Genomic DNA, 14,497 nt, shown 5'->3' with positions numbered 1-14,497 from the left:
CTACATGCAAAATGAAGCATTGAGAACTTTGTAGGTGTACAGACCGTTTAATAAGAACTTATGAAGTCCACTTCGTTTATACACAGCAGGACCTTTGGAAAACAGTCTCGATAAGTCGAACCACGAACGATGTGCCAAGTGAGCTGAACTGTAAAAAGTTCAGTAAACTTCTGAACTATATGAACAGCGTTCGTGGTTCGACTTGTCGACTATTTTCTCCTGCCTGTATACACGAAGTGGATTGTCTTTATAAAGTATCATCTTATTACGTTACGTTACTGTGTTAGTGTGGGGCGATTTTGGTATAAACTAGCGATTTCTTTTTACTTATTATATGCCCCCATATATTAGCGTTATACGTGCACGTGCTCCTTAAAAGCAATCTTATAGATAATTCTATCGAACCAGCAACTATTTTAAAAACGGAACAATTGACTCAAATTTCCTGACTGATTTCAGCATTTTCGCCATTTTTTTTAAAAAGATGTGCCAATGCTTTAATTCCAAATTAAAGGGATTCAGTCGTGAGTACAATGTTATCATTCGCACAGTCTGTGGGTGTGATCTCAAGGAAGCTTATATATAAGCATCTGTCCTGCGCACAAGAAATATATCTGTTTTTCCTTTCAGAGCGAAGTGTACACATTTTTTACTTTTCCATTCGGGCTCAGCCTAACTCTGCATGGGTTCAACATGTGCATAGAGGCAGCATTTTCAATGCTGAGACACAATGGGCTCAGAATATCTGCTCATCTGGATGATTATCGTACATGCGCTCACTCACGGGAGTGTGCAGAATGGGACACAGAGATGCTCTCTTCTCGTTTCACGAATCTGAGGTCCAGAATCATCTACGCCAAAAGCCAGCTGATTCCATCTCATGAGAGAACCCGGCATACTTTGCTCTTGGAAAGAATGATAATGGCGTTTTATCAGTGCCTAGCCCAGTTTCGCAGGGGAACCTTGGTATTGTTCAGGACCTGAATCTTTGAGATGGTCCTCACTGCAGAACATGGAATGCAGGGAGAGGAGTTGGATCCAAATTCAACCTGATTCCTAACCCCACCCCTAATCCTCACCCCTTTAGATCTGGATCCAACTCCAACTCTATTATTATTTTTTATTTTTTTCAGTTCAGTTCATCTTTAAGTTCTTTTGCCTTTGTAGGGCTGTTGCTCTCCACCGACAGCGCTGATCAAAAGCATGATAGGAAACCACTGTCGACACAGCTTAATGCTCATTGGTTTAAACAACCGTGATGTATTGTTGTATTTTAAAATGTTTGATTTTAAAACTCTGATATCATGTTTTATGTGTATACATATGTTATGAGTGAATAAACTCTCTGACAGTGCGATATTATATGATGTCATTTTTATTAAAACAATATATAAAAAACACATGTCTGTATTAAAGAAAAAAAAAGATTGATAAACACATATTTGGAATATAATTAAATAACTAAGTACTTTGGGTATCTTGTTCATTATATTTATTTTCATATAAAAGCAACAGAACCTAAATTACATCCAGTTTATTAGCAACACTGTGCACGAGCCTGAATCCCGACTTCAGTCTTTGATCTCACACGTGTCAGACCCACTGCGAGAAATGAGATCTGTCTGGCTTGCCTGCGCTTTTTTTCACTCCTCCTCTCAATTCAGCCGCCTACTCTCGACTACATTTCAGGCAAGACATCTGACCTGAACGCAGCACCCAACCTAATCAAACACACCTGAACAAGCTAATCAAGGTCTTCAAGATTAGGCTTCTAGAAAGCTACAGGTGAGTTTCATCAGTGTTGGAGCTACCCAGACTTCCTTGGATCTATAAATCTTTAGACAGCAATTTATCTTAAGGGATTCAGCAGCACATCTCTTTTTAGTGTAGTTTTGAGTGCTTCACTGTCCCCCCTGGCTGACTAATTCGGTGCATCTTCTTCTAGAAGAGTTGATTGTGAGATCGCAGGTCGAGAGGATGACAGCTCGAGTGTACTGCTCATTGAGTGTTGTTTTATTGTGTCTGTTTGCATGTTTGAGCACAAACCACGCTGGAGTCATAGGTAAGAAGATCTTTTAGCTTCTTTACACTGCCTGAAGAAATGCATAAATAAGTGCCTTACAAAATATGATGTGGAGTAGCATACCATTAGTTGTAAAAGGAAACTTAAGAACAACATATTAACTGGTTATCTTCTATCTGCATTGTGCTTCTATAACACACCTCACCAGTAGTGGGGTAGGTTGTAAACATTACAATAACACCCCTGTAGTGTCTGGTAAAGTTGACGGTCATGCTATGGAGGATGTACTTGTGATCAAGACTGCTCTGGAGGACAATGTTAACTAAATGTGAAGCTATAAAGTAGAAAGACTGAACTAGTATTTGCTTGTGAATCCTGTTCTGATCTTTGACCACTTTTTTTTTTCATAACACTGAATGCTGAAAGTCACATTTATTTTGTTCTTTGTCTGTATCTCTGTGGCCGAACCAGCAAAGCCTCCAGTGAAGTCTGTGGCCGAACCAGCAAAGCCTGCAGTATGTGCTGAAAACTCTCACAAAACTCACCCTGTTGCCCAATGTTCTGGCCCTAAAGGGAGTCAACCAGAGCCTGTCGTGATGCCCGCAGCTGAACCAGCAAAGCCTCCAGTGAAGCCTGCGGCCGAACCAGCAAAGCCTGCAGTATGTGCTGAAAACTGTCAAACTCACCCTGATGCCCAATGTTCTGGCCCTAAAGGGAGTCAACCCGAGCCTGTGGTGATGCCCGCAGCTGAACCAGCAAAGCCTCCAGTGAAGCCTGCGGCCGAACCAGCAAAGCATGCAGTATGTGCTGAAAACTGTCAAACTCACCCTGATGCCCAATGTTCTGGCCCTAAAGGGAGTCAACCAGAGCCTGTAGTGATGCCCGCAGCTGAGCCAGCAAAGCCTCCAGTGAAGCCTGTGGCCGAACCAGCAAAGCCTGCAGTATGTGCTGAAAACTCTCACAAGACTCACCCTGATGCCCAATGTTCTGGCCCTAAAGGGAGTCAACCAGAGCCTGTAGTGATGCCCGCAGCTGAACCAGCAAAGCCTCCAGTGAAGCCTGCGGCCGAACCAGCAAAGCCTGCAGTATGTGCTGAAAACTGTCAAACTCACCCTGATGCCCAATGTTCTGGCCCTAAAGGGAGTCAACCCGAGCCTGTGGTGATGCCCGCAGCTGAACCAGCAAAGCCTCCAGTGAAGCCTGCGGCCGAACCAGCAAAGCATGCAGTATGTGCTGAAAACTGTCAAACTCACCCTGATGCCCAATGTTCTGGCCCTAAAGGGAGTCAACCAGAGCCTGTAGTGATGCCCGCAGCTGAGCCAGCAAAGCCTCCAGTGAAGCCTGTGGCCGAACCAGCAAAGCCTGCAGTATGTGCTGAAAACTCTCACAAGACTCACCCTGATGCCCAATGTTCTGGCCCTAAAGGGAGTCAACCAGAGCCTGTCGTGATGCCCGCAGCTGAACTAGCAAAGCCTCCAGTGAAGCCTGTGGCCGAACCAGCAAAGCCTGCAGTATGTGCTGAAAACTGTCAAACTCACCCTGATGCCCAATGTTCTGGCCCTAAAGGGAGTCAACCAGAGCCTGTAGTGATGCCCGCAGCTGAGCCAGCAAAGCCTCCAGTGAAGCCTGTGGCCGAACCAGCAAAGCCTGCAGTATGTGCTGAAAACTCTCACAAGACTCACCCTGATGCCCAATGTTCTGGCCCTAAAGGGAGTCAACCAGAGCCTGTAGTGATGCCCGCAGCTGAACCAGCAAAGCCTCCAGTGAAGCCTGTGGCTGAACCAGCAAAGCCTGCAGTATGTGCTGAAAACTGTCAAACTCACCCTAATGTCCAATATCCTGGTTCTAAGGGGGGGGTCCTCCTGGCCATGAAGTAAGCCATGCATGCAGTTAACAGTGTTTTTTATGATTGTTTTCCCTGTTTAAAAAAATAAAAAATGGAAATCAATTCATTTGCCTGAAGTTTCATTAATTTAGCACGTTTAAAGGAGAACTCTGGCGCAAAATGAACCTTTGGTCTAATAAAACTTTGGTACCTAGTTAACCGTTCTCTAAGATCTGTTTTCATTCTCAAATGTAAAGAGTTTAATCTCTAAACTGTTTACCTTATAATGCTAGTATGACAGACTGATCTCATGAAGTAGCGTCTGTATGACACGCCAATTCGTTTTTCCTTTTTTAGCGTGCGATAAACACGCATAATTTCTTTTCAGCGTGTTTATGAACGCTGTTGACTTAACGTTATTACTGTATATATAAATATGACTTACCTCAACCCCGTCCCTAAACCTACCCGTCACTAGGGTTAATGGCATTTATGACTGTTCCCTTACCATCCTAGGAAAGAAAAACATAGCTCCCCAGATGTAGATGTACATTTTGCTTTGTTTTGCTCGGACATTTGACGGAGTGTACAGACACGTGGAATGACGCTGACGTTAATGGCGTAGACATACACGCGGATAGCTCAAAATGCGTCGAGATAACACGCCACTTGACTCGAAATTGGCGTGTATGTTTACGCAAAAGTCATGATGTCATGTTGCGTATGAGGGCATTTAATAAGTAAAAAGAAATCGCTAGTTAATACCACTAACAAGGCTTAAAATAACCCTACATTAAAACAGTCGCATGATAAGGGTCCCTACATGCAAAATGAAGCATTGAGAACTTTGTAGGTGTACAGACCGTTTAATAAGAACTTATGAAGTCCACTTCGTTTATACACAGCAGGACCTTTGGAAAACAGTCTCGATAAGTCGAACCACGAACGATGTGCCAAGTGAGCTGAACTGTAAAAAGTTCAGTAAACTTCTGAACTATATGAACAGCGTTCGTGGTTCGACTTGTCGACTATTTTCTCCTGCCTGTATACACGAAGTGGATTGTCTTTATAAAGTATCATCTTATTACGTTACGTTACTGTGTTAGTGTGGGGCGATTTTGGTATAAACTAGCGATTTCTTTTTACTTATTATATGCCCCCATATATTAGCGTTATACGTGCACGTGCTCCTTAAAAGCAATCTTATAGATAATTCTATCGAACCAGCAACTATTTTAAAAACGGAACAATTGACTCAAATTTCCTGACTGGTTTCAGCATTTTCGCCATTTTTAAAAAAAAGATGTGCCAATGCTTTAATTCCAAATTAAAGGGATTCAGTCGTGAGTACAATGTTATCATTCGCACAGTCTGTGGGTGTGATCTCAAGGAAGCTTATATATAAGCATCTGTCCTGCGCACAAGAAATATATCTGTTTTTCCTTTCAGAGCGAAGTGTACACATTTTTTACTTTTCCATTCGGGCTCAGCCTAACTCTGCATGGGTTCAACATGTGCATAGAGGCAGCATTTTCAATGCTGAGACACAATGGGCTCAGAATATCTGCTCATCTGGATGATTATCGTACATGCGCTCACTCACGGGAGTGTGCAGAATGGGACACAGAGATGCTCTCTTCTCGTTTCACGAATCTGAGGTCCAGAATCATCTACGCCAAAAGCCAGCTGATTCCATCTCATGAGAGAACCCGGCATACTTTGCTCTTGGAAAGAATGATAATGGCGTTTTATCAGTGCCTAGCCCAGTTTCGCAGGGGAACCTTGGTATTGTTCAGGACCTGAATCTTTGAGATGGTCCTCACTGCAGAACATGGAATGCAGGGAGAGGAGTTGGATCCAAATTCAACCTGATTCCTAACCCCACCCCTAATCCTCACCCCTTTAGATCTGGATCCAACTCCAACTCTATTATTATTTTTTATTTTTTTCAGTTCAGTTCATCTTTAAGTTCTTTTGCCTTTGTAGGGCTGTTGCTCTCCACCGACAGCGCTGATCAAAAGCATGATAGGAAACCACTGTCGACACAGCTTAATGCTCATTGGTTTAAACAACCGTGATGTATTGTTGTATTTTAAAATGTTTGATTTTAAAACTCTGATATCATGTTTTATGTGTATACATATGTTATGAGTGAATAAACTCTCTGACAGTGCGATATTATATGATGTCATTTTTATTAAAACAATATATAAAAAACACATGTCTGTATTAAAGAAAAAAAAAGATTGATAAACACATATTTGGAATATAATTAAATAACTAAGTACTTTGGGTATCTTGTTCATTATATGTATTTTCATATAAAAGCAACAGAACCTAAATTACATCCAGTTTATTAGCAACACTGTGCACGAGCCTGAATCCCGACTTCAGTCTTTGATCTCACACGTGTCAGACCCACTGCGAGAAATGAGATCTGTCTGGCTTGCCTGCGCTTTTTTTCACTCCTCCTCTCAATTCAGCCGCCTACTCTCGACTACATTTCAGGCAAGACATCTGACCTGAACGCAGCACCCAACCTAATCAAACACACCTGAACAAGCTAATCAAGGTCTTCAAGATTAGGCTTCTAGAAAGCTACAGGTGAGTTTCATCAGTGTTGGAGCTACCCAGACTTCCTTGGATCTATAAATCTTTAGACAGCAATTTATCTTAAGGGATTCAGCAGCACATCTCTTTTTAGTGTAGTTTTGAGTGCTTCACTGTCCCCCCTGGCTGACTAATTCGGTGCATCTTCTTCTAGAAGAGTTGATTGTGAGATCGCAGGTCGAGAGGATGACAGCTCGAGTGTACTGCTCATTGAGTGTTGTTTTATTGTGTCTGTTTGCATGTTTGAGCACAAACCACGCTGGAGTCATAGGTAAGAAGATCTTTTAGCTTCTTTACACTGCCTGAAGAAATGCATAAATAAGTGCCTTACAAAATATGATGTGGAGTAGCATACCATTAGTTGTAAAAGGAAACTTAAGAACAACATATTAACTGGTTATCTTCTATCTGCATTGTGCTTCTATAACACACCTCACCAGTAGTGGGGTAGGTTGTAAACATTACAATAACACCCCTGTAGTGTCTGGTAAAGTTGACGGTCATGCTATGGAGGATGTACTTGTGATCAAGACTGCTCTGGAGGACAATGTTAACTAAATGTGAAGCTATAAAGTAGAAAGACTGAACTAGTATTTGCTTGTGAATCCTGTTCTGATCTTTGACCACTTTTTTTTTTCATAACACTGAATGCTGAAAGTCACATTTATTTTCTTCTTTGTCTGTATCTCTGTGGCCGAACCAGCAAAGCCTCCAGTGAAGTCTGTGGCCGAACCAGCAAAGCCTGCAGTATGTGCTGAAAACTCTCACAAAACTCACCCTGTTGCCCAATGTTCTGGCCCTAAAGGGAGTCAACCAGAGCCTGTGGTGATGCCCGCAGCTGAACCAGCAAAGCCTCCAGTGAAGCCTGCGGCCGAACCAGCAAAGCATGCAGTATGTGCTGAAAACTGTCAAACTCACCCTGATGCCCAATGTTCTGGCCCTAAAGGGAGTCAACCAGAGCCTGTAGTGATGCCCGCAGCTGAGCCAGCAAAGCCTCCAGTGAAGCCTGTGGCCGAACCAGCAAAGCCTGCAGTATGTGCTGAAAACTCTCACAAGACTCACCCTGATGCCCAATGTTCTGGCCCTAAAGGGAGTCAACCAGAGCCTGTCGTGATGCCCGCAGCTGAACTAGCAAAGCCTCCAGTGAAGCCTGTGGCCGAACCAGCAAAGCCTGCAGTATGTGCTGAAAACTGTCAAACTCACCCTGATGCCCAATGTTCTGGCCCTAAAGGGAGTCAACCAGAGCCTGTAGTGATGCCCGCAGCTGAGCCAGCAAAGCCTCCAGTGAAGCCTGTGGCTGAACCAGCAAAGCCTGCAGTATGCACTGAAAACTGTCAAACTCACCCTGATGCCCAATGTTCTGGCCCTAAAGGGAGTCAACCAGAGCCTGTCGTGATGCCCGCAGCTGAACTAGCAAAGCCTCCAGTGAAGCCTGTGGCCGAACCAGCAAAGCCTGCAGTATGTGCTGAAAACTGTCAAACTCACCCTGATGCCCAATGTTCTGGCCCTAAAGGGAGTCAACCAGAGCCTGTAGTGATGCCCGCAGCTGAGCCAGCAAAGCCTCCAGTGAAGCCTGCGGCCGAACCAGCAAAGCCTGCAGTATGTGCTGAAAACTCTCACAAGACTCACCCTGATGCCCAATGTTCTGGCCCTAAAGGGAGTCAACCAGAGCCTGTAGTGATGCCCGCAGCTGAACCAGCAAAGCCTCCAGTGAAGCCTGTGGCTGAACCAGCAAAGCCTGCAGTATGTGCTGAAAACTGTCAAACTCACCCTAATGTCCAATATCCTGGTTCTAAGGGGGGGGTCCTCCTGGCCATGAAGTAAGCCATGCATGCAGTTAACAGTGTTTTTTATGATTGTTTTCCCTGTTTAAAAAAATAAAAAATGGAAATCAATTCATTTGCCTGAAGTTTCATTAATTTAGCACGTTTAAAGGAGAACTCTGGCGCAAAATGAACCTTTGGTCTAATAAAACTTTGGTACCTAGTTAACCGTTCTCTAAGATCTGTTTTCATTCTCAAATGTAAAGAGTTTAATCTCTAAACTGTTTACCTTATAATGCTAGTATGACAGACTGATCTCATGAAGTAGCGTCTGTATGACACGCCAATTCGTTTTTCCTTTTTTGGCGTGCGATAAACACGCATAATTTCTTTTCAGCGTGTTTATGAACGCTGTTGACTTAACGTTATTACTGTATATATAAATATGACTTACCTCAACCCCGTCCCTAAACCTACCCGTCACTAGGGTTAATGGCATTTATGACTGTTCCCTTACCATCCTAGGAAAGAAAAACATAGCTCCCCAGATGTAGATGTACATTTTGCTTTGTTTTGCTCGGACATTTGACGGAGTGTACAGACACGTGGAATGACGCTGACGTTAATGGCGTAGACATACACGCGGATAGCTCAAAATGCGTCGAGATAACACGCCACTTGACTCGAAATTGGCGTGTATGTTTACGCAAAAGTCATGATGTCATGTTGCGTATGAGGGCATTTAATAAGTAAAAAGAAATCGCTAGTTAATACCACTAACAAGGCTTAAAATAACCCTACATTAAAACAGTCGCATGATAAGGGTCCCTACATGCAAAATGAAGCATTGAGAACTTTGTAGGTGTACAGACCGTTTAATAAGAACTTATGAAGTCCACTTCGTTTATACACAGCAGGACCTTTGGAAAACAGTCTCGATAAGTCGAACCACGAACGATGTGCGAAGTGAGCTGAACTGTAAAAAGTTCAGTAAACTTCTGAACTATATGAACAGCGTTCGTGGTTCGACTTGTCGACTATTTTCTCCTGCCTGTATACACGAAGTGGATTGTCTTTATAAAGTATCATCTTATTACGTTACGTTACTGTGTTAGTGTGGGGCGATTTTGGTATAAACTAGCGATTTCTTTTTACTTATTATATGCCCCCATATATTAGCGTTATACGTGCACGTGCTCCTTGAAAGCAATCTTATAGATAATTCTATCGAACCAGCAACTATTTTAAAAACGGAACAATTGACTCAAATTTCCTGACTGATTTCAGCATTTTCGCCATTTTTAAAAAAAAGATGTGCCAATGCTTTAATTCCAAATTAAAGGGATTCAGTCATGAGTACAATGTTATCATTCGCACAGTCTGTGGGTGTGATCTCAAGGAAGCTTATATATAAGCATCTGTCCTGCGCACAAGAAATATATCTGTTTTTCCTTTCAGAGCGAAGTGTACACATTTTTTACTTTTCCATTCGGGCTCAGCCTAACTCTGCATGGGTTCAACATGTGCATAGAGGCAGCATTTTCAATGCTGAGACACAATGGGCTCAGAATATCTGCTCATCTGGATGATTATCGTACATGCGCTCACTCACGGGAGTGTGCAGAATGGGACACAGAGATGCTCTCTTCTCGTTTCACGAATCTGGGGTCCAGAATCATCTACGCCAAAAGCCAGCTGATTCCATCTCATGAGAGAACCCGGCATACTTTGCTCTTGGAAAGAATGATAATGGCGTTTTATCAGTGCCTAGCCCAGTTTCGCAGGGGAACCTTGGTATTGTTCAGGACCTGAATCTTTGAGATGGTCCTCACTGCAGAACATGGAATGCAGGGAGAGGAGTTGGATCCAAATTCAACCTGATTCCTAACCCCACCCCTAATCCTCACCCCTTTAGATCTGGATCCAACTCCAACTCTATTATTATTTTTTATTTTTTTCAGTTCAGTTCATCTTTAAGTTCTTTTGCCTTTGTAGGGCTGTTGCTCTCCACCGACAGCGCTGATCAAAAGCATGATAGGAAACCACTGTCGACACAGCTTAATGCTCATTGGTTTAAACAACCGTGATGTATTGTTGTATTTTAAAATGTTTGATTTTAAAACTCTGATATCATGTTTTATGTGTATACATATGTTATGAGTGAATAAACTCTCTGACAGTGCGATATTATATGATGTCATTTTTATTAAAACAATATATAAAAAACACATGTCTGTATTAAAGAAAAAAAAAGATTGATAAACACATATTTGGAATATAATTAAATAACTAAGTACTTTGGGTATCTTGTTCATTATATGTATTTTCATATAAAAGCAACAGAACCTAAATTACATCCAGTTTATTAGCAACACTGTGCACGAGCCTGAATCCCGACTTCAGTCTTTGATCTCACACGTGTCAGACCCACTGCGAGAAATGAGATCTGTCTGGCTTGCCTGCGCTTTTTTTCACTCCTCCTCTCAATTCAGCCGCCTACTCTCGACTACATTTCAGGCAAGACATCTGACCTGAACGCAGCACCCAACCTAATCAAACACACCTGAACAAGCTAATCAAGGTCTTCAAGATTAGGCTTCTAGAAAGCTACAGGTGAGTTTCATCAGTGTTGGAGCTACCCAGACTTCCTTGGATCTATAAATCTTTAGACAGCAATTTATCTTAAGGGATTCAGCAGCACATCTCTTTTTAGTGTAGTTTTGAGTGCTTCACTGTCCCCCCTGGCTGACTAATTCGGTGCATCTTCTTCTAGAAGAGTTGATTGTGAGATCGCAGGTCGAGAGGATGACAGCTCGAGTGTACTGCTCATTGAGTGTTGTTTTATTGTGTCTGTTTGCATGTTTGAGCACAAACCACGCTGGAGTCATAGGTAAGAAGATCTTTTAGCTTCTTTACACTGCCTGAAGAAATGCATAAATAAGTGCCTTACAAAATATGATGTGGAGTAGCATACCATTAGTTGTAAAAGGAAACTTAAGAACAACATATTAACTGGTTATCTTCTATCTGCATTGTGCTTCTATAACACACCTCACCAGTAGTGGGGTAGGTTGTAAACATTACAATAACACCCCTGTAGTGTCTGGTAAAGTTGACGGTCATGCTATGGAGGATGTACTTGTGATCAAGACTGCTCTGGAGGACAATGTTAACTAAATGTGAAGCTATAAAGTAGAAAGACTGAACTAGTATTTGCTTGTGAATCCTGTTCTGATCTTTGACCACTTTTTTTTTCCATAACACTGAATGCTGAAAGTCACATTTATTTTGTTCTTTGTCTGTATCTCTGTGGCCGAACCAGCAAAGCCTCCAGTGAAGTCTGTGGCCGAACCAGCAAAGCCTGCAGTATGTGCTGAAAACTCTCACAAAACTCACCCTGTTGCCCAATGTTCTGGCCCTAAAGGGAGTCAACCAGAGCCTGTCGTGATGCCCGCAGCTGAACCAGCAAAGCCTCCAGTGAAGCCTGCGGCCGAACCAGCAAAGCCTGCAGTATGTGCTGAAAACTGTCAAACTCACCCTGATGCCCAATGTTCTGGCCCTAAAGGGAGTCAACCCGAGCCTGTGGTGATGCCCGCAGCTGAACCAGCAAAGCCTCCAGTGAAGCCTGCGGCCGAACCAGCAAAGCATGCAGTATGTGCTGAAAACTGTCAAACTCACCCTGATGCCCAATGTTCTGGCCCTAAAGGGAGTCAACCAGAGCCTGTCGTGATGCCCGCAGCTGAGCCAGCAAAGCCTCCAGTGAAGCCTGTGGCCGAACCAGCAAAGCCTGCAGTATGTGCTGAAAACTCTCACAAGACTCACCCTGATGCCCAATGTTCTGGCCCTAAAGGGAGTCAACCAGAGCCTGTCGTGATGCCCGCAGCTGAACTAGCAAAGCCTCCAGTGAAGCCTGTGGCCGAACCAGCAAAGCCTGCAGTATGTGCTGAAAACTGTCAAACTCACCCTGATGCCCAATGTTCTGGCCCTAAAGGGAGTCAACCAGAGCCTGTAGTGATGCCCGCAGCTGAGCCAGCAAAGCCTCCAGTGAAGCCTGTGGCTGAACCAGCAAAGCCTGCAGTATGCACTGAAAACTGTCAAACTCACCCTGATGCCCAATGTTCTGGCCCTAAAGGGAGTCAACCAGAGCCTGTAGTGATGCCCGCAGCTGAGCCAGCAAAGCCTCCAGTGAAGCCTGTGGCCGAACCAGCAAAGCCTGCAGTATGTGCTGAAAACTCTCACAAGACTCACCCTAATGCCCAATGTTCTGGCCCTAAAGGGAGTCAACCAGAGCCTGTAGTGATGCCCGCAGCTGAACCAGCAAAGCCTCCAGTGAAGCCTGTGGCTAAACCAGCAAAGCCTGCAGTATGTGCTGAAAACTGTCAAACTCACCCTAATGTCCAATATCCTGGTTCTAAGGGGGGGGTCCTCCTGGCCATGAAGTAAGCCATGCATGCAGTTAACAGTGTTTTTTATGATTGTTTTCCCTGTTTAAAAAAATAAAAAATGGAAATCAATTCATTTGCCTGAAGTTTCATTAATTTAGCACGTTTAAAGGAGAACTCTGGCGCAAAATGAACCTTTGGTCTAATAAAACTTTGGTACCTAGTTAACCGTTCTCTAAGATCTGTTTTCATTCTCAAATGTAAAGAGTTTAATCTCTAAACTGTTTACCTTATAATGCTAGTATGACAGACTGATCTCATGAAGTAGCGTCTGTATGACACGCCAATTCGTTTTTCCTTTTTTGGCGTGCGATAAACACGCATAATTTCTTTTCAGCGTGTTTATGAACGCTGTTGACTTAACGTTATTACTGTATATATAAATATGACTTACCTCAACCCCGTCCCTAAACCTACCCGTCACTAGGGTTAATGGCATTTATGACTGTTCCCTTACCATCCTAGGAAAGAAAAACATAGCTCCCCAGATGTAGATGTACATTTTGCTTTGTTTTGCTCGGACATTTGACGGAGTGTACAGACACGCGGAATGACGCTGACGTTAATGGCGTAGACATACACGCGGATAGCTCAAAATGCGTCGAGATAACACGCCACTTGACTCGAAATTGGCGTGTATGTTTACGCAAAAGTCATGATGTCATGTTGCGTATGAGGGCATTTAATAAGTAAAAAGAAATCGCTAGTTAATACCACTAACAAGGCTTAAAATAACCCTACATTAAAACAGTCGCATGATAAGGGTCCCTACATGCAAAATGAAGCATTGAGAACTTTGTAGGTGTACAGACCGTTTAATAAGAACTTATGAAGTCCACTTCGTTTATACACAGCAGGACCTTTGGAAAACAGTCTCGATAAGTCGAACCACGAACGATGTGCCAAGTGAGCTGAACTGTAAAAAGTTCAGTAAACTTCTGAACTATATGAACAGCGTTCGTGGTTCGACTTGTCGACTATTTTCTCCTGCCTGTATACACGAAGTGGATTGTCTTTATAAAGTATCATCTTATTACGTTACGTTACTGTGTTAGTGTGGGGCGATTTTGGTATAAACTAGCGATTTCTTTTTACTTATTATATGCCCCCATATATTAGCGTTATACGTGCACGTGCTCCTTAAAAGCAATCTTATAGATAATTCTATCGAACCAGCAACTATTTTAAAAACGGAACAATTGACTCAAATTTCCTGACTGATTTCAGCATTTTCGCCATTTTTTTAAAAAAGATGTGCCAATGCTTTAATTCCAAATTAAAGGGATTCAGTCATGAGTACAATGTTATCATTCGCACAGTCTGTGGGTGTGATCTCAAGGAAGCTTATATATAAGCATCTGTCCTGCGCACAAGAAATATATCTGTTTTTCCTTTCAGAGCGAAGTGTACACATTTTTTACTTTTCCATTCGGGCTCAGCCTAACTCTGCATGGGTTCAACATGTGCATAGAGGCAGCATTTTCAATGCTGAGACACAATGGGCTCAGAATATCTGCTCATCTGGATGATTATCGTACATGCGCTCACTCACGGGAGTGTGCAGAATGGGACACAGAGATGCTCTCTTCTCGTTTCACGAATCTGGGGTCCAGAATCATCTACGCCAAAAGCCAGCTGATTCCATCTCATGAGAGAACCCGGCATACTTTGCTCTTGGAAAGAATGATAATGGCGTTTTATCAGTGCCTAGCCCAGTTTCGCAGGGGAACCTTGGTATTGTTCAGGACCTGAATCTTTGAGATGGTCCTCACTGCAGAACATGGAATGCAGGGAGAGGAGTTGGATCCAAATTCAACCTGATTCCTAACCCCAC

General features: G+C 43.1%; 3 protein-coding genes across 3 annotated transcripts; all 3 read left to right on the top strand.

Annotated features, from left to right (window-relative positions):
- Positions 1–1,807: 1,807 nt before the first annotated feature.
- Positions 1,808–3,971, top strand: LOC120468686 (uncharacterized). Its single transcript, XM_089125075.1, has 2 exons — positions 1,808–2,062; positions 2,495–3,971. Exons 1-2 carry the CDS (start codon positions 1,978–1,980, stop codon positions 3,898–3,900), a joined length of 1,491 nt encoding a protein of 496 aa, XP_088981201.1. The 5' UTR covers positions 1,808–1,977; the 3' UTR covers positions 3,901–3,971.
- Positions 3,972–6,450: 2,479 nt separating this feature from the next.
- LOC120468638 (uncharacterized) lies at positions 6,451–8,353 on the top strand. The gene is made up of 2 exons (XM_089125014.1): positions 6,451–6,729; positions 7,162–8,353. The coding sequence occupies exons 1-2, from the start codon at positions 6,645–6,647 to the stop codon at positions 8,280–8,282; spliced, it is 1,206 nt and encodes a 401-aa protein (XP_088981140.1). The 5' UTR covers positions 6,451–6,644; the 3' UTR covers positions 8,283–8,353.
- A 2,530-nt stretch (positions 8,354–10,883) lies between these two features.
- On the top strand, positions 10,884–12,735 carry LOC148970430 (uncharacterized). The gene is made up of 2 exons (XM_089125013.1): positions 10,884–11,111; positions 11,544–12,735. The coding sequence occupies exons 1-2, from the start codon at positions 11,027–11,029 to the stop codon at positions 12,662–12,664; spliced, it is 1,206 nt and encodes a 401-aa protein (XP_088981139.1). The 5' UTR covers positions 10,884–11,026; the 3' UTR covers positions 12,665–12,735.
- Positions 12,736–14,497: the final 1,762 nt, after the last annotated feature.

Source organism: Pimephales promelas, chromosome 21, assembly GCF_988280905.1.
Source record: "Pimephales promelas chromosome 21, fPimPro1.hap1.1, whole genome shotgun sequence".
NCBI lineage: Eukaryota > Metazoa > Chordata > Actinopteri > Cypriniformes > Leuciscidae > Pimephales > Pimephales promelas.
Note: the sequence above shows the minus strand (reverse complement) of the source record. Positions and strands in the feature narration are given on the sequence as shown.

Bases quoted from the DNA above. Each gene is read 5' to 3' on its own strand.
- LOC120468686 (XM_089125075.1), top strand. From the start codon at position 1,978: ATGACAGCTCGAGTGTACTGCTCATTGAGTGTTGTTTTATTGTGTCTG. The intron at 2,063-2,494 runs GTAAGAAGATCT...TGGCCGAACCAG, and splicing joins AAACCACGCTGGAGTCATAG to CAAAGCCTCCAGTGAAGTCT.
- LOC148970430 (XM_089125013.1), top strand. From the start codon at position 11,027: ATGACAGCTCGAGTGTACTGCTCATTGAGTGTTGTTTTATTGTGTCTG. The intron at 11,112-11,543 runs GTAAGAAGATCT...TGGCCGAACCAG, and splicing joins AAACCACGCTGGAGTCATAG to CAAAGCCTCCAGTGAAGTCT.
- LOC120468638 (XM_089125014.1), top strand. From the start codon at position 6,645: ATGACAGCTCGAGTGTACTGCTCATTGAGTGTTGTTTTATTGTGTCTG. The intron at 6,730-7,161 runs GTAAGAAGATCT...TGGCCGAACCAG, and splicing joins AAACCACGCTGGAGTCATAG to CAAAGCCTCCAGTGAAGTCT.